Genomic DNA, 25,637 nt, shown 5'->3' with positions numbered 1-25,637 from the left:
AACAAGAAAATATCACAACAGACACGAGTGAAATACAAAACATAATTAGAAGCTAATTTGAAAATCTATACTCCAACAAAACAGAAAACCTCGAAGACATCAACAAGTTTCTAGAGACATATGAATTACCTAAACTGAAGGAGGAGGACATACACAACTTAAATAAATCAATTTCAAGCAATGAAATAGAAGAGGTCATCAAAAGCCTACCAATAAAGAAAAGTCCGGGACCAGATGGGTTCTCAGCCGAGTTCTACAAAACCTTTAAAGAAAAGCTCATTCCAATACTCCTCAAAGTATTCCATGAATAGAAGAGGAGGGAACCCTCCCAAACTCGTTCTATGAAGCCAATATCACCCTGATACCTAAACCAGACAGAGACACATCAAGGAAAGAAAATTTCAGACCAATATCCTTAATGAACATCGACGCAAAAATTCAACAAAATTTTAGCAAATCGCATACAAAAATATATTAAAAAGATAGTGCACCACAATCAAGTGGGTTTTATCCCAGGGATGCAAGGTTGGTTCAACATCAGGAAATCAATAAATGTCATTCACCATATCTACAGACTTAAAGTTAAGAATCACATGATTATGTCAATAGATGCAGAAAAAGCATTTGATAAAATACAGCATCCCTTCATGCTCAAAACACTAGAAAAAATTGGGGTAGTGGGAACATTCCTTAACTTTGTAAAGGCCATCTACACTAAGCCCATGGCCAATATCATTCTAAATGGTGAAAAACTGAAAACATTCCCCCTTAAAACTGGAACAAGGCAGGGATGCCCTCTTTCACCACTTCTATTCAACATCGTCCTTGAGACTCTAGCCAGAGCAATTAGACAAACCAAAGAAATTAAAGGGATACGAATTGGAAAAGAAGAACTCAAACTATCCCTGTTCGCTGATGACATGATTATATATTTAGAGGAACCTGGAAATTCCACCAGAAAACTTTTAGAACTCATAAGTGAATTCAGTAAAGTAGCAGGTTACAAGATCAATGCTCATAAATCCAATGCATTTTTATACATAAGTGATGAATCTTCAGAAAGAGAAATTAGGAAAACTACCCCATTCACAATAGCATCGAAAAAAATAAAATACTTGGGAATCAATCTCACAAAAGAGGTGAAAGACCTCTACAATGAGAACTACAGAACACTAAAGAAAGAAATTAAAGAAAAACCTTAGAAGATGGAAAGATCTCCCATGTTCTTGGATAGGCAGAATTAATACTGTCAAAATGGCCATACTACCTAAAGTGCTATACAGATTCAATGCAATTCCAATTAAAATCCCAATGATGTACCTTGCAGAAATAGAGCAAGCAATTATGAAATTGATCTGGAAGAATAAAAAACCCAGAATAGCTAAAGCAATCCTCAGTAGAAAGAGCGAAGCAGGGGGTATCGCAATACCAGATCTTCAACTCTATTACAAAGCAATAGTAACAAAAACAGCATGGTATTGGTACCAAAATAGAAAGGTGGATTAATGGTACAGAATAGAAGACACGGACACAAACCCAAATAAATACAATTTTCTCATGCTAGACAAAGGGGCCAAAAACATGCAATGGAGAAAAGATAGCCTCTTCAACAAATGGTGCTGGGAAAACTGGAAAACCATATGCAACAGAATGAAATTAAACCCATATCTCTCACCATGCACGAAACTAAACTCAAAATGGATCAAGGACCTCGGAATCAGACCAGAGACTCTGCATCTTATAGAAGAAAAAGTAGGTCCAAACCTTCAACTTGTTGGCTTAGGATCAGACTTCCTCAACAGGACTCCCATAGCACAAGAAATAAAAGCAAGAATCAACAACTGGGATAGATTCAAACTAAAAAGCTTTCTCTCAGCAAAGGAAACTCTCAGTAACGTGAAGAGAGAGCCTACAAAGTGGGAGAATATCTTTGCCACTCATACTTCAGATAGAGCGCTAATCTCCAGAATCTATAAAGAACTCAAAAACTCTACGCCAAGAATGCAAATAATCCAATCGACAAATGGGCTAAGGAAATGAATAGACACTTCACAGAAGAAGACCTACAAGCAATCAACAGATACATGAAAAAAGTTCAACATCTCTAGTAATAAGAGAAATGCAAATCAAAACTACCCTAAGATTTCATCTCACCCCAATTAGAATGGCGATTATCAAGAACGCAAGCAACAATAGGTGTTGGCGAGGATGTGGGGATAAAGGTACACTCATACATTGCTGGTGGGGTTGCAAATTAGTGCAGCCACTCTGGAAAGCAGTATGGAGATTCCTCAGAAAGCTTGGAATGGAACCACCATTTGACCCAGCTATCCCACTCCTTGGCCTATACCCAAAGGACTTAAAATCAGCATACTACAGAGATACAGCCACATCAATGTTCATTGCTGCTCAATTCACCATAGCCAGATTGTGGAACCAACCTAGATGCCCTTCAGTTGATGAATGGATAAAGAAACTGTGGCATATATATACAATGGAATATTACTCCGCAATGAAGAATAATAAAATTATGGCATTTGCAGACAAATGGATGAAATTGGAGAATATCATGCTAAGTGAGATAAGCCAATCTCAAAAAACTAAAGGACGAATGATCTCGCTGATAAGCGGATGATGACATATAATGGGGAGTGGGAGGGGTTAGCGTTAGGGTTAGGGTTAGGTTTAGGGTTAGGGATAAAGAGGGTGGTAAGAATGGAGGAAAGAAGGACTGTATAGAGGGAAAAGAGGGGTGGGAGGGGTGAGGGGGAGGGAAAAAATAATGAATCAAACATCATTGCCCTATGTAAATCTATGATTACACAAATGGTATGCCTTGACTCCATGTACAAATAGAGAAACAACATGTATCCCATTTGTATACAAAAAAAATTCTTATGTGACTATAACAATTATGTCATTATGAGGGGAATTCAAATATTAAACAATGATTTAAAAAAAATTTTGTCTATCAAAAGAGATCATAAACACATCATATAAGAATGAAGCCCAAAACTTGAAGAGAAAGGAGATGTGCATGGTGTATCTAACCAGGTACTGAACTGCAGAGTTGTTACATAAAGAACTCCTCAGATCAACGTAAAATGACAGTTCTATAAACAACTGACCCGGACATTTTGGACATTACACAAAGAAATTCAAGTATCTTCAATAAACAAATATCTAAAGATATGGTGACACTAAACCATACGTAGAAACATTTGAAATAAATTTCAACATACACACGAGAAGACTTCAAAACCAAGCACTGCCAAGGATCTGAAGCAACCGAACTCTCGTACAGGCTGGTGGGAAAGTAAGTTGACTCAACTACTTTGGAAAAGCATTTTGGCACATTTACTGTGCCAAAGACATACACTCTCCATAATCACAATTCTACTCCTAAAAACATGCCTGGAGAAAAACTTTCATAGATGTATCAGGAGAGCTGGGCATGATGCTTAAGAGTGGCTTTCTTTCTAACCACCAAAAACTTCAAACTCCAAACATTCTACGGTATTGGGATGGTGACTACGGTATATCCATGTAACCGAATGCTCAGTTGTCATGAAGAGGAATATACTCCACACACATCCATCTGCAAAAATGCATCTTAAAAATGACCCAGCAGAAAGAGGTCACACAAGATGAACGCAATGTAATTTTTTTTTTTTACCTTTCAGACCATAGAAAGCTAAACTACATGTAATCTAGGGTACATAGAAAGTAAAATCTCAAAGAACAGAAGGCTTTTCACATAAGTCAGGATGACAGCTACCTCTATGAGGGGTGGAGGAAATGAACAGGGAGTGATTCAATAGGGAAGGATTCTAAGACAATTTCCTACTTTCTACTTTGCTATGATTGAAGTTTTAATATACCATAAGGTAAATGTAAACTAAGGCAAGTTTATGTGTAGCTGTGGTGACAAGTGTTCAGTTTGTGATCATTCACTGAACTGTACACCTGCTTTACAATCTCTCCCTAATACGCATAATATTTTTCACAATGCAAAAGTTTAAAACTAAGACCAGCAGAATCAAACAAATAATAGTGTCCCTGGTCAGAGAAAAGGGTGGAGATGGGTTGTAGGAGCATACCAGGACTTTAGAAGTAATAGTAATGTCCCATTTCTAAGTTTCTAAAACTAGATATCTACAAATATTTGTTGTGTGGATATTCTGAATATCCTACGTGTAATTTATAATGACTTGAAACGTCAATACATACTTTAACATGCAATTAAGACACGTCATGAAGAGCAGCAGGTTATTATGTGAACATGTCTATGCACATATTAGTAAGTGGTTACATCAATATGACATTGAGAACTAGCCTGGGAACCTTCGTTACTGTTACCGTGATAAAACGAATTTAGAAGTTTCAATAACTTGGTTGCACCTTTTGGAACAGATCTTACAGACTGAGTAGCCTACACACATGGGGATAAAACAAACTCCTGTGCCAGGTCTCAGGCAAGTGTCCCTGCCGTGTCCTCTCAGAGGCTGCAGAAGAGGCATGGCAGTGGATGGGACCCCAGACCCAGACTCTCCCCACAGCCACAGGAGACTCTGGTTCCCGGTGGACCCCTCTTCTCCCTGGACCCTCATGAAAATTTAGAGCCAATTAGCAGCTCATACTGCTCACCCTGTGACCTGGCAAGAGTCACTCTGTGAAGTGATTTTTATCTGCTGCCATCTGCAAAATCACCCAAATTAATTTTACTTTATTCTGCGAAGAGTTTGTTGTTCTCTTACCTCTGTCGTCCAAGTTCTGCAGCTTATGTTTGAAGCTAGTATTTTCCATTAATGACTCTTGGTTCACAACCTAAAACACAAAAAAAGTGTGTGCATATACACTTATCACTATATATATATAATTATATGTATACATATAAAACTGCAAAAATATAGCACCACACTATCCCTTAAAAAAGAATAAGCCAGTGTGTTATGCAAATATGTTTTTAATTCTAGAAAAGCAGATGAATAACTGGGTGGTACCTGAGATGCATTTTCTTCAACCTCCGGGTGCTCCGAGGCAGAGAGATCACCCTGTGGGTGTGGACTTGGAAGTTCTAAGTATTAGAAAAAACAACTTCAAGTGAATAGATGATTAAAGATAAATAACATTTCACGATAACTTTCTATATTAAATCACATAATAAAAAGATGGGGGGACAGTCCTAGATAAAACAATGTATACATATTTCGGAACACGTAATGTTATTAGGTTTATAGAGCTGAGATAAAATGAATAGTCAATGACCTCAAACAGATAACACTGTATGAGCTGCCCAACTGGCCCCAAATATGGACCAGGAGTCCATCATCTCAACCTTGAGACTCTTCTCTTCCTTAGCTCACCTTCCCTACTTCCTCCTACTTCTATGTGTGATGATTTGACACATACAGGGCACCTTGACCATCAGATTTCACACATCCATCACCATCGTGCTGTACCTTACATCTGTAGAACTCGTTCATCTTATGGCTTTAAGTCTCTGCGCTTAGATTAGCATCTTCCCGTTTCCCCCACCCCCAGGGCAGCTACCATTTTACTCTCCGCAAGTTTGACTTTGGATTCCACACGTAACTTAAACACACAGCATTCATCTGTGTCTGGCTCATTTAACTGAACATAATGTCCTTCAAGTTCATCCATCTGGTCACAGATGGCAGGATTTCTGACCCCCTCATGGAATGGGATGATGTTCCATTGTGTGCCTACACCATACTCTCTCCTTCCATTTATCCCCCGACAGGTATTTAGGTGGCTTCCCTATCTTGGCTACTGTGACTAACGTTGCAGCCCACACTCAAGTGCTGCTGTCTCTAGCATACTGATCAGAGTTCCTTTGAACGGATACCCAGAAGTGGAATTGCTGGATCATTCTATTTGCAAGCAGTTGAGGAACTTCCATACTGCTCTCTCTATGGATGTACCAACGCACACTCCCATCAACTGTGTACTGAGGGTTTCCATTTCTTCATTTGCCAACACTTACCTCTGGTCTTTCTGATAATAGTCATCCTCAAGGTGGAAAGTGATAGCTCCCTGTGGTTTTGATTTGTGCTTTCCTGATTGGCGACGCTGAGCACCTCTCCATACGCCTGTTGGTCACTTGTATGTCTTCTTTGGTCAAGTGTCTGTTCAGGCATTTTGCCTTCCTACTTTTTTTTTTTCTATTGAGTGTCTTATGTATTTTAAAAATTATATTTTCTACGCTCTGTAGGTTGATTTCCTTGAAGTTTTTTAATTTGTTGCAGTACCACTTATTTTTGCTCTCACTGGTGTTTAAAAAAAAAAATTCACTGCCAAGACTGATAAAAAGGGGGAAAACTCCTTTACAAGAGTTTTATAGTCGTCAATATTAAAATCTATAATCCATTTTAATATTTCATATGGTATGAGACAGGGGTCTGATATTTAGTATTTTATATATTGATGTCCAGTTTTTTCAGCACCATTTATTTCCTCATTATATATCCTTAGCACCGTGTCAAAGATTAGTTGAATATATATATGTGCGGGTTTCTTATTGGGCTCTTCTACTGCATGGTCTGTGTGTGTTTTCATACCTGTTTTGAGAAACACAGCTTTGTAACACAGTTTGATCTCAGGGAATGTGATTCTTCCAGCTTTATTTCCCTTTATTGAGATTGCTTTAGCTCTTTGGGATCTTTTGCTGCTTCATACAAATTTCAGGATTTTTTTTTTTTGGCAATAAAAATGCCATTGGAATTTTGATAAGGATTACTTGGAATCCATAGATTGTGGACTGTTTAGACATTTTAATATTTATTCTTCCAATCCATGAACATGAGAGATCTTTTCATTTGTCTTCTTTATCAATGTCTTATAGACTTTTACCTACTTAAATTTATTCCTGTTTTATTCTTTATGATGCTCCTAAAAATGGGATAATTTTCTTGATTCCTTTTCCAATTATTCTGTTACTGAACATAGAACAGACTCAAATTTTTATTAGCATAATTATGTATTCATGGGGTTCAGTGTCTATTCTAAAACATGCACACAGCAAGCCCTGATCAACTTGAATCATTCTTTTTCCACCAACATGAACTCTTCCCAATCCCTTGCAGTCACTATTCTACTTGCAGGTTGACATTTTTAACTTCCACACATGAGAACCCATAGTACTGTCTGCTTCTGGCTCATTTCACTGAATAAGTTCCTCTGGTTCCACCCATTCTGCTGCAAAGGACAGGATTTCATTTTTCTGCATGCCTAAATACCATGGTGCATATATAACACGTTCTCTTTATCCATTTACTGATGAAGACTTGGGCTAATTTCTTCATTACTATGAACAGTGTCACAACAAACATGGGCATGCAGGTACCTCTTTGGAAAGTTGATTTCACTTCCTTTGGATATATCCCCAGGATTGGCATAGCTGAATCAAATGGTAGATTTTTAATTTTTGGAGAAATCCCCATACTGTTCTCCATAGTGGCTGTACTGTTTACATTCCCACCACCATGTAAGTGCTTACAAGTTCCATCTCCACCTCCTCACTGTAATTTCTTAGTATGCGTATATGTATGTACATATATACATACACATTCTAATTGGGGAGAGATGGTACCTATTTGCATTTCCCTGATGGCTAATGTTGGGCATTTTTTCCATATATTTTTTGCCCAGTTGTATTTCTTCTTTGGATAAGTGTCTATTCAGATCCTTTCACCATTTTTAAGCCAAATTATTTTTATTATGTTTTTGAGTTCTTTATACGTTCTGAACCCTCTGTCAAAGGAATACCTGGCAAATATTTTCTTCCATTCTGTGGGGTTGTCTTCTCACTATGTTGTTAACTTTGCTGTGAAGAAACCTTTTAGTTTGAAGTAATCCTATTTATCAATTTTTGCCTCTGTTTCCTGTGCTTTTGGGATTTTACCCAGAAAATTATTGCCTGTACCTATGTCTTGAGGTGTTCCCCTTCTGCAGGACCTCGGTTTAGATTTGTGACCCATTTTGAATCGACTTTTATACAGGATCAGTGGGGGTCAAATTTCAACCTCTGTATCTGGAGATCCAGTTTTCCCAGCATCATTTATTGAAGCTTTCTCACCTTTCTGCAATGTATGTTTTTGGGATGATGATAGTCAACTTTTCATGGCTATGACTAAAATACTTTATAAGTACAACTTAGAGGAGGAAAAGTCTGGCGGAAGCCGTTTCAGAGGTTTCAGTCCATGGCTGAATGACTCCCTTGCTCTGGGCCTGAAGTGAGGCAGAATATCAGGGTGGAAAGGAATAGTGGAGAAAAGGTCCTCAGCTCATGGTAGCCAGGAATAGAGAGAGACCACATACGAGGATCTGAGAGTTAGTTAGTCTCCCGGGGCATGCCCTGTGACCTACTTCAATAATGCCCACCTGCCTACAGTTACCACCTACTACCCACTCAAATTATTACTTCCTCAAATGAATTAATCCACTTATGAGATTACAGCTCTCTTCATTGCCTAAAAGCTCTACCTCTGAACCTTGCTGCATGGAAATCATGCTTTTGGGGGGGACATTCCCAGATCCAAACCATCACAGGTACCTTGATCAAGAATGAGTTGACTACAGATGCATAGCTTTACTTCTGGGGTCTCTGATCTGTTCCATTGTGTCTATTTTTGTGTCAATGCCATGTTGTTTTGATCCCCTTGCTCTGCATTCTGTCTTGAAATGAGGTATTTGATGTCCTTAGCTTTGCTCTTCTGCTCAAGGTGGCTTTGGCTACATCCACGACCACCATGATACCATCTGCCCCTATGTGGTCAAGGAGTCCAAACCAGTGGAATTTCATCCTCCAAAACAGATGTTAGCAAAGGATGAACTGATGATCATGCTTCAGAAATGTCTCAAGGTTTCTAACTCTTCTGAGCAAAGAGAATAGACAAGTTCATGGCCCAGTTTCAGAGCCTTGATGATACCAAAGTAGTAGATGCTTCTGGACCACAACCCCAGGGACTTCTTCAAAAGACAGATCTCTATCATCTTCAGAGAATAATTCTAACCGTAGGCTCTCAATTCTCAAAGTAAAGAATATTCTTTGTGTCACAAAACCAAATTAGTGACAAATGTAATGAAGCTTCACTCTTCACAAATACCCGGGATCTATTTTTCCTTACTGGAAATGAAGGAGTTAACAAGAAACAAACCAGGTTTGATGTACTCAGAGGAAAGGTTGTGAACATCATCATCTGGTGAGGAAATACATTCTGCCTCCTAAGACACCAGGTGGTGGACTTTAAATGCTGCTCACAGGGCACTCAGCAACCCTCATTATGATTTAAAGAACAAGGCACTGAAAAGTGAAGAAAGTCGAATTCCAAACATCACCCTGACATCTGCACAGCTTGTAAACTGTACCTGGAGCGTAGCAGGCTAATCAACCCCGTGGACTGGTCAAAGGCTTTTGCAACAATTGCGACAGCTGCTGAAAAGATGAATTCTAGTTCTACAACCACAGGAGAGACGGATGAAATCATCCATGCTGTTTTAGAAGAACTGTTTCTGAACTAGAACCTTGAGGATTTATAAAGCCTCCCACACAGAAGACATGGTCATGTGACAAGGCTAACATGGAGAGGCTGGAGGAGACCAGTCATATTTATATACCACCAGAGACGACTGTTTGCTAATCCTCCCTTGTGATGTTTAGCCAGAAAGTACACTGCAAATCCCAAACAGGTTTATATCAAAACATCTTTGGAGTATTTTAGAATTCAACAAGTAACATACTCATATTGTAACTAAAACCTCTCATACATTATGATTGTCCTTTCTACAGAGTCATTACTAAATTGAATCATTCATGGATATGTACATCGTGTAAACTGAATAACTTTATCCAGGAATATAAATTGTTTACAACTTTAAAAAGATTCCTTTGGCTATTTGGTGTCTTGTGCTTCCATATGAATGTTACCGTTTTCTAGTTCTGTGAAGAATTTTATTGGTATTTTGATGGAGAATGCATTCAATCTTTTGGATTGCCCTAGGTAGTCTGGACATTTGAACTATTAATTCTTCAATCATAAACATGGGAAGTCTTTTCATCCTCTATCTTCAAATTCACCTGTCTGGTGATTCTTATTGTAGAGATACATTATTTCTTTGGTTAATTCCTGGGATATTTTATTTACTTGTAGTTAGTGTGAATGAATTGCCTTCATGATTTCTTTTTCAGCAAACTATTAATGGCATATAGAAAACATACTATTTTTTATGTTGACTTTGCAATCTGCTACTTTAGTGAATTCATTGATGAATTCTAATAGTCTTTCAGTGGAATACTTGAACTTTTCTACAAAGAGAATCATATCTACAAGAAGGGATACTTTGATTTCCTATTTGTATGCTTTTTCTTTCTAAAAGTTCCACTATATGAATAAAAGGGGTGAGCAGACTTCCTTGCTTTGTCCATGATCTTAGAGGAAAAGCCCTCAGCTTTCTCTCACTGAGTATGACGTTGGTCATGGGTCTGCCATACATGGCCTTTGTTAGTCAAGGGAGGATCCTTCCAGACCTAATTTGTTGAGAGCTTTTATTGTTAAGGGATGTTGAATGAGGCAACTAGTGTTCCCTCCCCAACCTGCCAGTAGTGGGCATCTAAGTGTGGCATGGCGGGGGAGGGTGGTAAAAACCATGGGGTTGCCTGCTTTCGGTCCTGGCATGGGCAGGAGTCCCTGTGCAGCTGACCACACCTGTAGTCTCGGAGGACTAGGACCCCAACCTCTTGGTTCTTAAGGGTAGTGTCCTCCATTCTCCTTGTCCAAACACCCTTTCCTTGGAGTGCAGTGCACCCAGTGGATTCAAGTCACTGCTGTTGTACCATGTTGGGTTCATGAGACAGTGACCCCATAAGTGTGGTGGAATGTCTGTAGAGTCCTGGAAATGGGAACATGCAGGGGATTCTGACCCACAGAGCAGCCCAGACAGACAACAGCTCACTGCTCAAGATGGCCTCTAGCTGCAGCACCCTGGGGATTCCACATGGAGATAAGAAGAAATCCTTTTCCAAAGCAAGGCTACTGTGCAGATTTCAGGTTACTTGTCTAAGTGAGCTGCAAGCATGTGCAGATTGAATTTTTCTAGTGCCTACGATTGCCAAAGTCCATACTGGGTATGTGGACCCAGGTCACATATACCAGGGTATTTTGTTTTTCTTACTATGCTGTTTTCTTAAGTCTTTAAATCTTACCAGGTTTCAGTGTCTCTAGCTGCTTTCCAGTGTTCTCTCGCCATTGCTCATCTCAAAAATGCAGCCATATACCAATTACTTTAGTTCTTTGTCGAGAAAGTATCAAGTGATAGATGCCTTTATTCAGTCAATTTGAATCAGGAATAACCAGGAAAAAAAAGGATTTTTATGTTACTCTTGTATCCATAATTTTACTCAATCAGTTTACAGTTCTGAAATTTTTGGTGCAGGAAGTTTCATAGTTCTCTCTCTGTAAGAGCTTGTGGAAGGCAACTATGCTCACCACTATACCACCAATGCTTCATGATGTCGGCTTAGGATCAGACTTGCTGAACACAACTCCCAAAGCACAAAAAATCAAAGCAAGAATCAATAAATGGGATGGACTCCTGCTAAGAAGCTTTTTCTCAACAAAGGAGAGAATCAAGAATGTGAAGAGAGAGCCTACGGAGTGGGAGAAAATTTTTTCCACATGCACTTCAGATAGAGCACTTATCTCCAAAATTTATAAAGAACTTCCAAAACTTTACACCAAAAATACAAAGAACCCAATCAATAAATGGGCCAAAGAATTGGACACTTTACAGAAGACACACAGGCGATTAATATGAGAAAGGGTTCAACATCTCTAGTAATTAGAAAAATGCAAATTAAAACAACTCTAAGATGTCATCTTACTCCAATTAGAATGGCTATTATCAAGGACACAATAATAGACGTTGGTGTGAATATGGGGAAAAAGGGACACTTTTACATTGTTGGTGGAGTTGCAAATTGGTGCAGCCACTCTGGAAAGCAGTATGGAGAATCCTCAGAAAACTTGGAATGGACCCACTTTTTGACCCAGTTATCCCACTCCTCGATTTATACCCAAAGGATTTAAAATCAGCAAACTACAGTAACACAACCACATCAATGTTTATAGCAGCTCAGTTCACAATAGCTAGATTGTGGAACCAACCTAGATGCCCTTCAACAGATGAATGGATAAAGAAACTCTGGTATATATACACAATGGAATACTATTCAGCCATAAAGAATAATATGGCATTTGCAAATAAATGGATAGAATTAGAAAATATTATGCTAAGTGAAATAAACCAAGCCCAAAAAAACCAAAGGCTGAATGTTTTCCCTGATAAGTGGAGAATGATATATATGGGGGTGGGGGGGGGAGTGAGAGAAGAATGGGGGAACTTTGGATTATGTGGAGGGAAAAGAGGGAGGGGGGTAGGAAAAATGGTGGAGACAGACATCATTACCCTATGTACACGTATGATTGCATGAATGGTATGAATCTACATCATGTATAACCATAGAAACGAAATGATGTACCCCATTTGTGTACAATGAATTAAAATAGTCTAAAAACTTAGAAGGTTCAAAAAAAAAAAAAAAGCTTGTTGGCAACAGAGACAATTTAACTCTTTCCATTCTAGTATGTATCCTTTTTCTGTCTTGTCTAATTTCTCTGACCAAGACTAGCAGTACTATATTGAGTAGAAGAGGTCAGAGTGGGCACCTTTGTCTTGATCTTAAAGTTTCCAGTCTTTCACCAATAAGTACAATATTAGCTGTGGGCTTCTCACATTGACTTAAAAATGTTGAGGTGACTCCTTACATACCTAATTTTTTGATAATTTATTTTTTTCCAAGTATTTTTTTCTGCATCTATTGAAATGATCGAAGTATTTTATCCTTCATTCTGTTAATGTGTATTTTTCCATTTATTAATTTCCATATGTTGAACTATCCTTACATCCAGGGATAAATCCCATTTGGTCACAGTTTGTTTTTGATGTACTGTTGAAGTCAATTTACTAGTATATTGATAGAGATTTCTGAATATATGCTCATCAAGAACATTGGCCTATAAAATTCTCTTGTAGTGTCCTTATCTAGCTTTCTGATATCATGAAGTACACTTGGTAATGTTCCCTCCTAAGTTTCTGAAACAGTTTCAGGAAGATCAGCTAAATCCTTTTTAAATGTTTGGTAGAATTCATTCATAAATCCATCAGGTCCTGGACTTTTTTTTTCCCTTGAGAACATTTTAAGTCACATTATTGAATTTATAAAATTCTTACAAAATAGCCCAACAAGAAGGGTTGGACTTTTCTTTGAAGAGAAATTTCTGATTACTGATTGAATCTCATTACTTTGAATCTATTTGTTTAAATTTTCTACTTCATGATTCAGTCTTGGTAGGTTTCTGTCTATATATTTATCCATTCCTTTTAGGTTATTCAATTTGTTGGTATATTATTTTCTACAGCAGTATCATGATCCTTTGAATTTCTGTGGTATCACTTGTAATGTCTTCTGTTTCTATAATTTTATTTGAGCCCCTTTTCTTAAATAGGGTAAAGTTTGTCATTTTTATCTTTTTGCAAAGCTAATTTTTGGTTTTATAGCTCTTTTGTATCATCCTAGGGTCCGATTCTCTTATTTCTGCTCTCATCAATGTGTTTCTCCTCCTGATAACTTTGGGTTTAGCTTGTTCTATTTTTAGCTCCTTGCAATGTATAGTTATTCATTTGAGATGTTTTCTTAATGTAGGTTTTTGTCACTCTGAACTTCTATGTAGATGCTGCTTTTGTTGCATCCCGTGGGGTCTGGTGTGTATCCATTTTCTTTTGTCTCAAGAGACTCGATTTCCTCTGACCCACTGGTTATTCAGAAGTATGTTGTTACTTTCCATATACTTGTGAATTTTCCAAAGATTTTCTTGTCAATGATTCAATTGTGCCCCTGTAGTCAGAAAAGATATTGGACATGATTTCAATCCTCTTACATTTGTTAAGACTTGTTTTTTGGCCAGACATCAGATATACCCAGGAAAATGTGCAGTGTACACTTGAGAATGTGTGTTCCGCTATTGTGTGGAATGTTTTGTATACGTCTATTGGGTCCCATGTTCCACTGTATTGTTCAAGCCCACAAGTTTCCATATTGATTTTCTTTCTGGATGATCTACCCACTGTAGATCGAAATGGGTTACTGAAGTCCCCTACTAGTATTTATTGTATTGCTGTCTATTTCTTGTGTTAATATTTGCTCTACATATTTAGGAACTCCAATGCTGGGTGCTTATATATTTACAATCATTATTTCTTCTTCTTGAGTTGACCCCTTTATCATAATACATTAATCTTTGAGATAGATGACAGATTTTTGACAGAAAGTGTACACCAAGTATAGCCACCTCTGCTCTCTTTTGGTTGCCATTTGCATGGAGTTTTTTTTTTTTTCATTCCTTCACTTTCAGTCTTTTTCCTTAACATTAATGTAAGTTTCTTGCATGTCATTGGATCTTGTTTCTTTAAGCTATTCAACCACTCTTTCTTTTGGAAATTTATCCCATTTACAATAAAGTAATTGTTAAAAGGTAAGGCCTTACTGTTGCCTTTTGTTAATTGTTTTCTGTTAGTAGTTTCTTTGTTCCTTTTCCCCAGACTTTCTATCTCCTTTCCTCTCACTCTTTATGCTGTATCTTCCTCTCACCCTTTTCCCTTTCCTTAGCTTCGCTGCCACTGGCAGAAAAGTCAGAGGTCAAATGCTTAGTAGGTGACAATGTGTGCCTGGCAGTAGTTAAACTGTAGAATGATAAAGATGAGCAATAGAAAAATCTTAAAGTTTATTAACTTGAAATATGTAAATAATTCCAATAAAATACAGGGAGGATTAAGATAAAGCTTATAGAACAAAGCTTGTCAAAACCTGACCCCCCCCCGCCCAGGCCAAATGAAGTAATGTATTCGATTTTGTAAATAAAGTTTGATAGAAACACATACATGCTTGTAGAGTTAAAAAGTTAACTGTAGAGTTAAACAGTTGCAACAGAAACCATGTATGTCGGAAAGCAAAAATATTTGCTATCAGTAAACTTTATGGAAAAAGTTTATCAAGTCCTGCTCTAAGTCATCCTCAAGTTTTCCTGCATCTTTAAAGGGAGAATTGGCAATTCTTATCAGCAGTCTGATTTCAAAAGTCAAAGCCAAGTATAAACAGGATATATATCCTCCATCCTTTACTAAAAAAGACATTAAAGGGAAAGACCATAATAACCTCACTTTCATGATTTTTTAAAAAATTGTCTTCAAAACACCCATCTCCAAATACAATTTTTCGTCTATGCAAACCAACAGAAAAATCACATACCTGTTTTCTCTGTAGAATTTTCAGGAGTTAAAAAAGAAGGGCTACCCTGGAGTTTAGTTTCAGAAATTTTTGATAGTGTGGCATTTTGCCTGGAGGTATCTTCCCATACTGGTGTGAGAAGTTTATCCTAATATAATAATACCTTTGTTAAGTATTAACATTCACGACCACTCAAAAATTTATCCAAAAAAATCCTAAGACATTCTCAATATCCTTTTTTAAGGTAGGTAGTGGATTTACTGCATTCAAAAAGTAAACACAAGGACCAGAAAATTTCAGAATTGGAAGAACATTTATGCCATACTCCAATTGATAAACTCTAAATCAGTGCTTTTCAAAGTGTGGTCCAGGTCCAGAGCATCATCAACACACAGGAACTTGAAAGAAATGCAAATTCTGAAGGGCTACCTGTGACCTACTCAGTAAGAAAGACTGGAACTAGAACTGAGAAATCTGTTTTAACAAGCCATCCTAATTTTTCTGATAATCACTCAAATTTGAGAGCCACTACTTTGAATCAGGGTTTGGCAGGCTACAACCCATTGTCTATTCTTATAAATAAAGCTTTATTGGAACAAAGTACACTGTTCATTTCCCTATTGTCTACGGCAGCTTTCTGGCTACAAAGGCAGAGTTGACTCACAAATGTCCAAATATTTACTATCTGGTCCTTTACAGAAAAGTTTGACCACCTTTGTTCTTAATTATTCTTACACTGCAGCACGGAGAAATATATTTTAAGTGGCAAGTCCATAAGGCCCTCACTGAAAATTAGCCTAGACTTTTTGCCAGTTGCATAACTTGAATATAAGAATTCTTAAATGTTTCTTTGGTGCTTATTTAAAACCAAAGCCATATTTGCTAGAATCTAATTCTCTTTGGGGCCATTATTTCAGGTTGAATGAGTCGACAAATAGCAAAGGAAAATCAGCTCTCCATATCTGTGGGTCCCTCATCCACAAATTCAACCAATGGTCAATATCAAGGAAAACACTGCATTTACTCAATACATACCAACTTTTTCCCCTAGTCATCATTCCTGAATATAGTATAACTGCTTCTTACATGGCATTTACAAGGTATTGGGTACAACAAGGAATATAAATATGATTGAGAGTACACAGAAAAGTGCCTAGATATGAAAATACGGTGCCATTTTACGAGGAACTTAAGCATCCATAGATTTTTGGAAACCAAGAGGAGTCCTGGAACCCATCCCCCATGGATATCAAGGGAAAACTGTACCTACTCTGACTCAGAAGTTTACATTATCACTGTCCTTAATGACATGAGAGTCAACATGTGCTTAATGAAGTAAGCAGATGGAGCCATGACCAGAGCACTTGCAGTTTATTGAATTTCTGCACAAGCAGGCAGGGTGCCATCCATGCCTCAATCACAGCTGTCTCCTGTAAAACCCTTATATGCTTGGTCACGTACTCTAATCTATTCACATCTCATGACAAAAACCAACCACCAAGCAAATAACTCAGTTGATAAGTGGCAAAATTTGGCTTTGAATTTGGAGGGCACTGGCATACATACTCTTAACTCCTTGGATAAAAAACAAGGAAAAGTGAAGGGAAATTTAAAAACCTCCAGGGTTTATTCAATATCTACATAAGCTGAAGATATGTGAACCACTTGCAAAAATGAAGATTTGAATGCTGATATTATTAAAAGTTTTAGAAGAACTAAAAACTAAAGGAAGAATTAAACCAAATTTATTTCAAAACAAATTCTCAAGAGCATGTATTTGTGGGAAATCAGAATAGCCAAGATTTTTAGCATCCTGCATAATATTCTTCAATGATCTTTGGAAACAATGAAAAAAGATCCTAAGTTTCATACTAAATGTTTGAAAGTCTTATAGGTTTTTGTTTTGTTTGCCGTACTCAGGATTTAACACAGGTGCACTCTACCACTGTGTGGCATGCCCAGCCCTTCTTTTCTATTGAGGGAGGGTCTTGCTAAGCTGGCCTGGCTGTCCTCAAACTTGTGATCCTTCTGCCTCAGCCTCCTAAGTAGCTGGGATTACAGCTGTGTGTACCACTGTGATTCTTAGGGTTTCTATTGACAGAAATGGACACAGCAGCAAACCACTGGTTCATTATTCTTCCATTGCTAGAATATTTTGAGGAAATGTAGTTTAACCCATTAGGGCCCGGAGCAGTCCAACACAATTTACTTACCTGATCTTTCTCACGGTCACTGCCACTACTGAAAGGGAAACGTGGCAAGACTAGAGAACCAAAGAAAATAAGCATACAGTAGGTACATTTAATTACAAGACAGAGAGGTCCATTTCTAATTTCACCTGCCAACGCTAGAAATGATTCCCACTTCTGAGCAATGATTCCACTTTGTTCCTCACCACTCAGTGTGAACACCTGCTCCAAGCACCGTCCCTGAACATCACCCTCACTTCCTTGTTGCATCTTAGTAATTTATCTAAAAATACTTCCGCTTCCCAGTTCTTCACATCCCACTCCTTTCCCAGGGGTTAGCTTGAGTCCTACCCATCTCTTACTTGAAGATGGCACTAGCTCTTATGAGGTTCCTCCCATCTGAACTCCTCAATCTGTGACTCTTATTTAACAATTGCTGGTTGATTCCAGATTCTTCTGTTTCATGTACATATATTTTGCCTTTCTGCTGTCATTGTAAAACGAGGGGCCAATAACCGTATTTCTTTGTTACCATCCCCCACTCTGAAAAAATCAATACTTGCCGTTTTATCCGAGAAGTGACCCAAAAGATGACAAGCAAATGTACCTCTTAAGCTGCTTCTGACTCTAGTCTTTCTTCTATTAGGATATGGTTTCAGGGATTTCCTTTTTTGGTTACTGGTCCAAGATTGTTCACTGGTAGAAGAACTTGAATCTTGATAACTCTCAGAGAAAAGGTGTTCCCTGTAATTAAACTTTTACAAACACAGATGCTAGGTAACTGGTAAAGGGAGCCAGTGCCACTAACGTACAGTTAATTATATTGCTACACACATATTAAACATTAAGATTAGGTACAAGAGAAGGAACTCCTTCTCTAAGACTTGTCTTCCTCCCATCATAAAAATGGGCAGAAGAAAAGGGAGAAAATTATTCCATTAGCATTCCCAACCACGCTGCTCTTGTGAAGGATGACACATAATTTTTCATCAAGTATCTGCACTTGAAGAGACGTTAGCAGTTCAAAAGCAAATGCACCGAATATTGACCAACCTCAAAGCATGACCTCAAATGACAAAACAAAGTAAATGCAATTTTTTTTTTTTTGCAAAGACATGCCTTAGAAGAACTGAAACCAACCAGGAGGATCATTTCTATTTAAAACAAAGCATTTTGAAACCAAGACTAGACTATAAAAGATCAGTGATTTTAAAAAATTTAATCTATTCTAGTGGGTAATTCAACTGTACTTTGATAATTATGTTTAAAAGCTTTTTTGGTTTTTGAACTTTTAAAATACATGCTATGATGAAAATATGTTTAAGCTCTGTTTTAAAATAGGGTTGGTGTAGATTTTAACAGAAAAATCCCACCCTATATGAGAGCTCAGTGTTGGGCACCTCCAGGGGCTCTATCCCCAACTGTTCTGTTTTTCCAGGTACCTGCCACTCAGCTAGAGAAACAATTCTCATTTCAGGTGAGGGGGGTTCTGAAGAATCCCAACATATGGGGTGGTAAAAAGTAACTCAGTTTTTTTTTTTTTTTTTTTTTTTTTTTTTTTTTGTGGTGCTGAGGATTGAACCCAGGGCCTAGTGCTTGCAAGGCAAGCACCCTACCAACTAAGCTATATCCCCAGCCCTAGTATCTCAGTTTTAAACAGTAAATACATCCACCTAAGGACATACTCACTGTATCAAATGACCACAATGCAGAATCTCCCCAGGCCACCACCAGATTAGGATTGGACAAATGTCACTTATGATATCACCAGCATGGCACAGGGTGGGTGGTTAGTTGTCAAATGAATTCATTTTTAAGACCCAATTACCCCTCCTTTAAAATGTTTTATATTTCAGCATTTTGTAGAGGTCATTCTTTAACAAAAATCATATATATGTCTGGTGTACCACATGATGTTTTGATGTACGTATATGCTCTAGTGGAAGAGTTAAAATCTAATTAGCATATATATAACCTCACAAACTTTTTAAAAATAAGTCTCTAAAACCTACTCCAACAATAGTGTACTTGAATTGCTATTAACTATAGTCATTTTGATGTATAACAGACCCACTTTTATCTAACTGAAATTTTGTACCCTTTGATCAGTATCTCCCCAAACTGCCAGCCCCTGATAAGTGTAATTTTCCTATCTCCATGAATTTGACTTTTTAAAATTCCATGTGAGGCCATGCAGGATGTGTCAGTCTGAGCCTGGCTTATTTCACTTAACGTAAGGTTCTCATACTCATGTGTGACAGAATTTCCCTCCTGGAGGGTGAACAGTACTTTGTTGTGTATATACACTACACTTTAGCCATTCATCCACTGACAAACACTTATGCTGATTAGAGAAGGCAATGTCTAATAGGAACCTTTGAGAGCCAGGCTTATTTTGCATCTTCCTCTTTACCCTTTTTTTTTTTAAAGTACATGGACCACACACATCACTGTGCTTCCCAAAAGGGCCACCAGTGTTGATATATGGACAGGTGTCATTGGCACACACAGACATTAAGCCATGTCACTGACCAACACTGACTCAAACATCACCCAGGTCTGATCTACTCAGGGTAAGTTTTGAGTGCTCAATACTTTTTTTTTTTTTTTTTTTTTAATAACAAAAAGCAAGAATGGGCCTAATGCAATTTAGGGGAAAAGGTTAAAAGTTTTAGGAGGGGAAGCCCCCACTGTGCATTTTGAATAGAACTCTCTGGCTGTGAGTTTAAGCGCTGGTTGCCATGGAAGTATCACTCTCACCTGATGCTTTCCCTTTGGAACAGAGAAAGTTGCCATCTCTTAGCTAAGACAAGTAGGCTCTGCAGCTAAATGAGCACTTGCTACAGTGGCAAAGGCCTGAAGGAAGAAGTCTGCCTCAATTTTTTTATTATGTATTTGCCAACCATGAGAATGTAATATGCAAATGTTACCTTCTGCTGAGTTTTTTGATTGAATGGATAAATGAGCCCATCAAACTAGATTATCTTAGACATGACAGATGTGCCTTTCCAGAGTCCACAGGTTAACATGGTGATTTCAATTTCTACTTACTTGCTATTTTTTAGAACACTGCTTTTCCATTTAAAATTGAAATAATTCCTTTAAAAACAAATTTAAGATAATTCAGAAAAACACATCACCAGGAATAAGTGCTATAGCACGTTTTGTAGTGGTATGCAAGTAACAGACCTGGGAGGTATTACTTTAAATTATTAAAAGTATTGCATTACCAACATCCTTCTCCTTTGCTTTCTGCTACTGCCCGAAGCAGGATCTTCCCTAAAATAAAATACATCCGGTGAATGGAACGAGTATGACCATCACCCTCTTCCTTCCCTCACGCTTTCCTTCTTCCAGTGCCCTTTGCCTGATCCTGAACCCGGTGCATCAGAAGCACCTATTCTGCAAACAGCCTTCTATTTTGCAGTCTTCACATCGATTCCCTGGAAGATGATGACTATTTACAAGAAAATAAACTTCTTTGAGCCCCTTTGAAGCATACAGAGAAAAGGCAGACTGAGCAGGACTGGCAAGGGGCCAGCCAGCAGGAAGGCTGAGAAGTATTCCTCCAGCGTGCCCCCCCCCCCCGAAAACCCCCTGGGGTGCTGTCAACAGAAGCCTCCCTTTGTCATTAGAGATGGTGCACATCGAGCTTCTTCCCATCTGTCTATTGTCCATTCATAGATCTTCTTTGGAAAAATGCGTATTTATGTCTTTTCTGCACTTTTTACTTGGGTTATTGTTAGTAGTTATTGAGTTGTTGGAGTTCCTTCTATTTTGACGATTTACCACTTATCAGACCGATGGTCTATTTTTATTTTACAGATACGTGTTAGCAGGTAAAGCAACAATCGGAACCCTTGTAAAATAATGATGGGAATAAAGAGGGCCTGCTGCTATGGAAAATCATAGAGGTATCTCCCCTTCCCAAAATAAAACTCAAGTAATTCAGCAATCCTACAAGGTACACATCCAAAAGGTACTGGGATCAGAAAGGGGAGCAAGGGGAGGAAGTGTCTGCACTTGAATGTTCACTGTAGTGTAAGTCACAATAGCCAGGGTAGATGGTTTGGATAAATGTCCAGCAAAGACCCACATGTTAAAGCCTTGCTCAATGTCCTGCAGTGCTTGGGATGTGGTAGAATCTTCTAGAGGTGGGACCCACCGGGAGGAAGTTAGGTCACTGGGGGCAGCCCCTCCCTTTCTCTCTTGCTCCCCAGTCACCATGAAGTGAGCAGCTGTCCTCTGCTGCATGCTCTGCCACGATGTACTGCTTTGCCACAGGCCCAAAAGCAATAAAGTCAACCAACCATTGGCTGTAAATTCTTAACTGTGAGCCAAAATAAACCTTTGTCTTTAAGTTGAAAAATCTCAGGCATTTATTTCAACAACATAAAGCTAACAGTTTGTAAACAACCTAAATATCCATGAGGATAACATGGATAAAGAAACTGTGGCATACATACACACACGCACCAATAGTGCTTAGCTTTAAAAAAGGAAATCCTGCCACACATAATGGTATGCATGAACATGGAAAAGTTTACATTAAGATAAGCCAGTCACCAAAGCACAAATACTACACAATTCCAAATATACAAGGTATCCAAAATAGTTGCACTTATAGAAACAGAATAGCAGTTGCCAAGGGCTAGGGAGAAGGGGAAAGCAGAGCTCCTATTAAATAGGTATTTTTAGTTCCAATTATTCAAAATGAGTACATTCTGGAGACCTGCTGTGCAGCATTGCAAATGCACCATCATTTCCAGCCCACCACCTATCTGTTGCCCTTAGTGTGCGTATTCTAGAATTTCACATAAATGGAATCACACAGTATGTACATTTTCTCACATCTTTCACTGGGCATAATTGAGAGTCCTTCATGTCACATTCATGTCAATAGTTCATTTCTTCATTTCTGCATAGCATTCCATTACGTGGTCATACAGGCAGAGATTCCTAATCTGGAAACCCAAATGCTCCAAAATCCAAAAATGAGTGCCAGTATGATGCTACAGGTGGACAATTCCACACTTGCCCTCAAGTGACAGGTGGTAGTCAAAACACCAGTGTGCTAAGAATATTGAGCAAGATTACCTTCAGGATATATGTAAAAGTTTTATGTGAAAAATAAATTTGTGTTTAGACTTTGGATTCCATCCCCAGAATACCTCATTATGTATACCAAATATTCTAATATCCAGAATTCTGAAGTATGAAACACTTTTGGTCCAGACCTTTTGGGTGAGAGATAAATGGATAAACACATATTGGTACACATTATCTATTGAAGACATCCAAGTTTCTAATTTGGAGCTATTACGAAGAAAGCCATCATAAACACTCCTTTACATTCCTTTGCATGGACATATGCTAACGTATTTCTTGGGAAAACACCTAGGATTGGAATACCTGGGCCACATGGTGAGTATATAATATTTTAGGAAATAACCAGCAATGTATTAAAGTTCCAGTAGCCTGCATAATCACAGACTCATGGTACAGACAGCCATTCTAAAAGATGTGCAGTGCATCTTACAGCTTTGATTGAACATTAATTATGTTGAACATAATTAATGTTGAACAACTTCCTTCCCATCTGCTTATCTGCTATGCATTTTCCTTGGTGAAATAGCCATTTAAAACTTCTGCCTCTATTTTTATTGAGTTGTAGTTTTACTACTGAAGTTTGAGAATTGGTATATTTCAAACACCAGTCCTTTACAAATACCTTCCTCAAGAGTGTGGCTTGTTTATTGCTTCTTCCAGCAGTGGCTGGTGAAGAGCCAACTTTACACTGATGAATTACAATCCACCAATTTGTTTTTGTATGGACTGTGTATTTGTGTTATCTTGTAAATCTTAGTCTAAAGATTAAAGATGCTTTTAAATATTTCCCTTTCAATGGGCTTTACATATAGGTCTATGATCTGTGGAAGGTGATGAAGAAAGGTCATTTATTTTCTTACAGAATTCAACTGTTATAGTCCCATTTGTCGAAACACCTACCCTTTTGTCTTTGCATTTCTGTCATAGTATATTCAGAGTATTTCTGGACTTGTCTGTTTTATTTACCTATCTTCATGCTAATACTGCACTCTGAATTTTTAGTAAATCTTGAAAGCAGGTAGGGTGAGCCCTCCTTCCACTTTTTCTCTTTTTGGAATTTGTTTTTGTTCACCAAGTTCTCTAAAAGTTCATATGAAATTCAGAAATAGTTTGCTAATTTTTTTTAAAGACTACTGGGATTTTCATCAGGTATTATATTGGCTCCATAGAGCAACTTGGGAAGAACTTGCATCTTGAGTTTTTCATCTCATGAACACAGTACCTATCTCTACTTACATCCTCCTTAACCCTCTCAGCATCCTGTAGTTCTCTGCTTGTGAGGTTATCTTTTGTCACCAGGCATAATGGTACACCCCTGTAATCCAGTGGCTTGAAAGGCTGAGGCAGGAGGATCACAACTTTGAAGCCAGCCTCAGCAACTTAGTGAGACCCTGACTCACAATAAAAAATAAAAAGGTTGGGGATGTGGCTCAGTGGGTTAAATCCGCTAATTTAAAAAAAAAAAAAAAAAAAAAGGCAAAAATAATCTTTTGTTAAACTAATCCTTAAGTATGTCATAATGTTTATTATTGTAAATTATATTGCCCTTTTATTTCAATTTTTGTTATTAGTGAAAATGATTTTTGTATGAAGTGTTTTTTATTCTCAAATTCAATGTTTTGCTGCAGAAAATTACATCAAAGACAACCTAGAGATAACAGCAGAGGTCCACAGGTTCAGGAGATTCTGCCAACTTCAACTGTTCAACAGAAAACTTCATACAATGCTTTCTCCCAGGGGATGAGGAGACCAGAGGCAGGAAACAGCAAAACCTAGACTGTCAACTTGCAGTATTCGCATACAATGATCTGCACGGTTTTTAGTTTCGTAATTGCCAAGATGTGGAATCAACCTGTGTCCATCCAGAGGTGAAAAGATGAAGAAAATGTGGTGTATGTACACAGTGGAATACTATTCAGTCACAAAAAGATGAAATCTTATTATTTTCAAAACATGGAGGACGTTCTGTTAAGTGAAACAAACCTAGCAGAGAAAGATAAATACTGCTGATCTCACATGTGGAGTCTAAAACCACCAAACTCATGGAAGTAGAGATTAGAATGATGGTCGCCAGAGGCTGTGGGTGAAGGGAAGGAGATGTGGGGAGAAACTGATCAAAACTACAGCTAATATAAGGAATATATTCTGAAGTCTACTGTCGGGGTTTCCAGGACCCCCAGCCTTGAGCACAGTCAAGATGGCGCCTGACGCTGAGCCAAAAGCGGCCAGCTATACAGTAAACAACCAGCGAATTCCAATGATTGGCTAGTTAACGATGTGATTAGAGCATGCCCCCCTCGTTTACCTATTCTACACCTGCAGCTGTCCGCGCGTTTACCTCGTGTGCTCTCCCCTGATTGGTTGAGGTGTATATAAGCTTGATGGGCGGGGGAGTAGCAGAAGAAGCTGGGAGTAGGAGCAGAAGCTGAGAGCAGAAGCTGAGGGCAGAAGCTGAGAGAAGAAGCTGAGAGAAGAAGCTGAGAGAAGCTGAGAGAAGAAGCTGAGAGAAGAGGCTGAGAGTAGGGGTAGAAGCGGAGAAGCGGAACGACCGGCGCAGGCGAGAGTTAAGCGGAGGGAAAGAGAGCAAGAGAAAGAAAAGAGAGAAGAAACTGAGAGTAGGAGTAGAAGCTGGGAATAGAGGCGTGCAAGCGGGTGTGAGCCGAGTGGGAGAAACAAAGCGGCCGGAGCAGGCAAGAGCCGAGCGGGAGAAGAGTGAAGTGCAGGAGAGGGAAAGAGAGCGAGAAAAAGGGATAGATAAGAAGGAAAGAAAGGAAGACTGTACGCAATATACTTCCAAAGCTTCAGACGTTTGTCGTGTCTCTCTCTGCGGGCAGAGGGAACGCGATAGTCTACAGCACAGTAGGGTGCCAATAGTTAATATTGTCCTGCATATTTCAAAATAACTACAAGAGGTTTCTGAATGTTCTCACTGAAAAGTGGTAAAATGTTTTATGTGCATATGTGAAATACCACAA

The 25,637-nt window shown here is 38.4% G+C and overlaps 1 protein-coding gene across 1 annotated transcript in view; it reads right to left on the bottom strand.

Moving 5' to 3' along the window:
• The window catches only part of Sycp2l (synaptonemal complex protein 2 like), a 111,048-nt gene that overhangs the window by 48,217 nt on the left and 37,194 nt on the right, over window positions 1–25,637 (bottom strand). The window contains exons 21-25 of the mRNA XM_047559289.1: window positions 18,161–18,308; window positions 17,578–17,627; window positions 15,386–15,512; window positions 5,004–5,077; window positions 4,758–4,827 (exon numbers count right to left, since the gene is read on the bottom strand). Of these exons, the coding sequence (XP_047415245.1) occupies window positions 4,758–4,827; window positions 5,004–5,077; window positions 15,386–15,512; window positions 17,578–17,627; window positions 18,161–18,308 (469 nt within the window). The remainder of the gene's footprint in view (window positions 1–4,757; window positions 4,828–5,003; window positions 5,078–15,385; window positions 15,513–17,577; window positions 17,628–18,160; window positions 18,309–25,637) is intronic.

The sequence above is a fragment of the Sciurus carolinensis genome, chromosome 7 (genome assembly GCF_902686445.1).
Source record: "Sciurus carolinensis chromosome 7, mSciCar1.2, whole genome shotgun sequence".
Lineage (NCBI taxonomy): Eukaryota > Metazoa > Chordata > Mammalia > Rodentia > Sciuridae > Sciurus > Sciurus carolinensis.
Note: the sequence above shows the minus strand (reverse complement) of the source record. Positions and strands in the feature narration are given on the sequence as shown.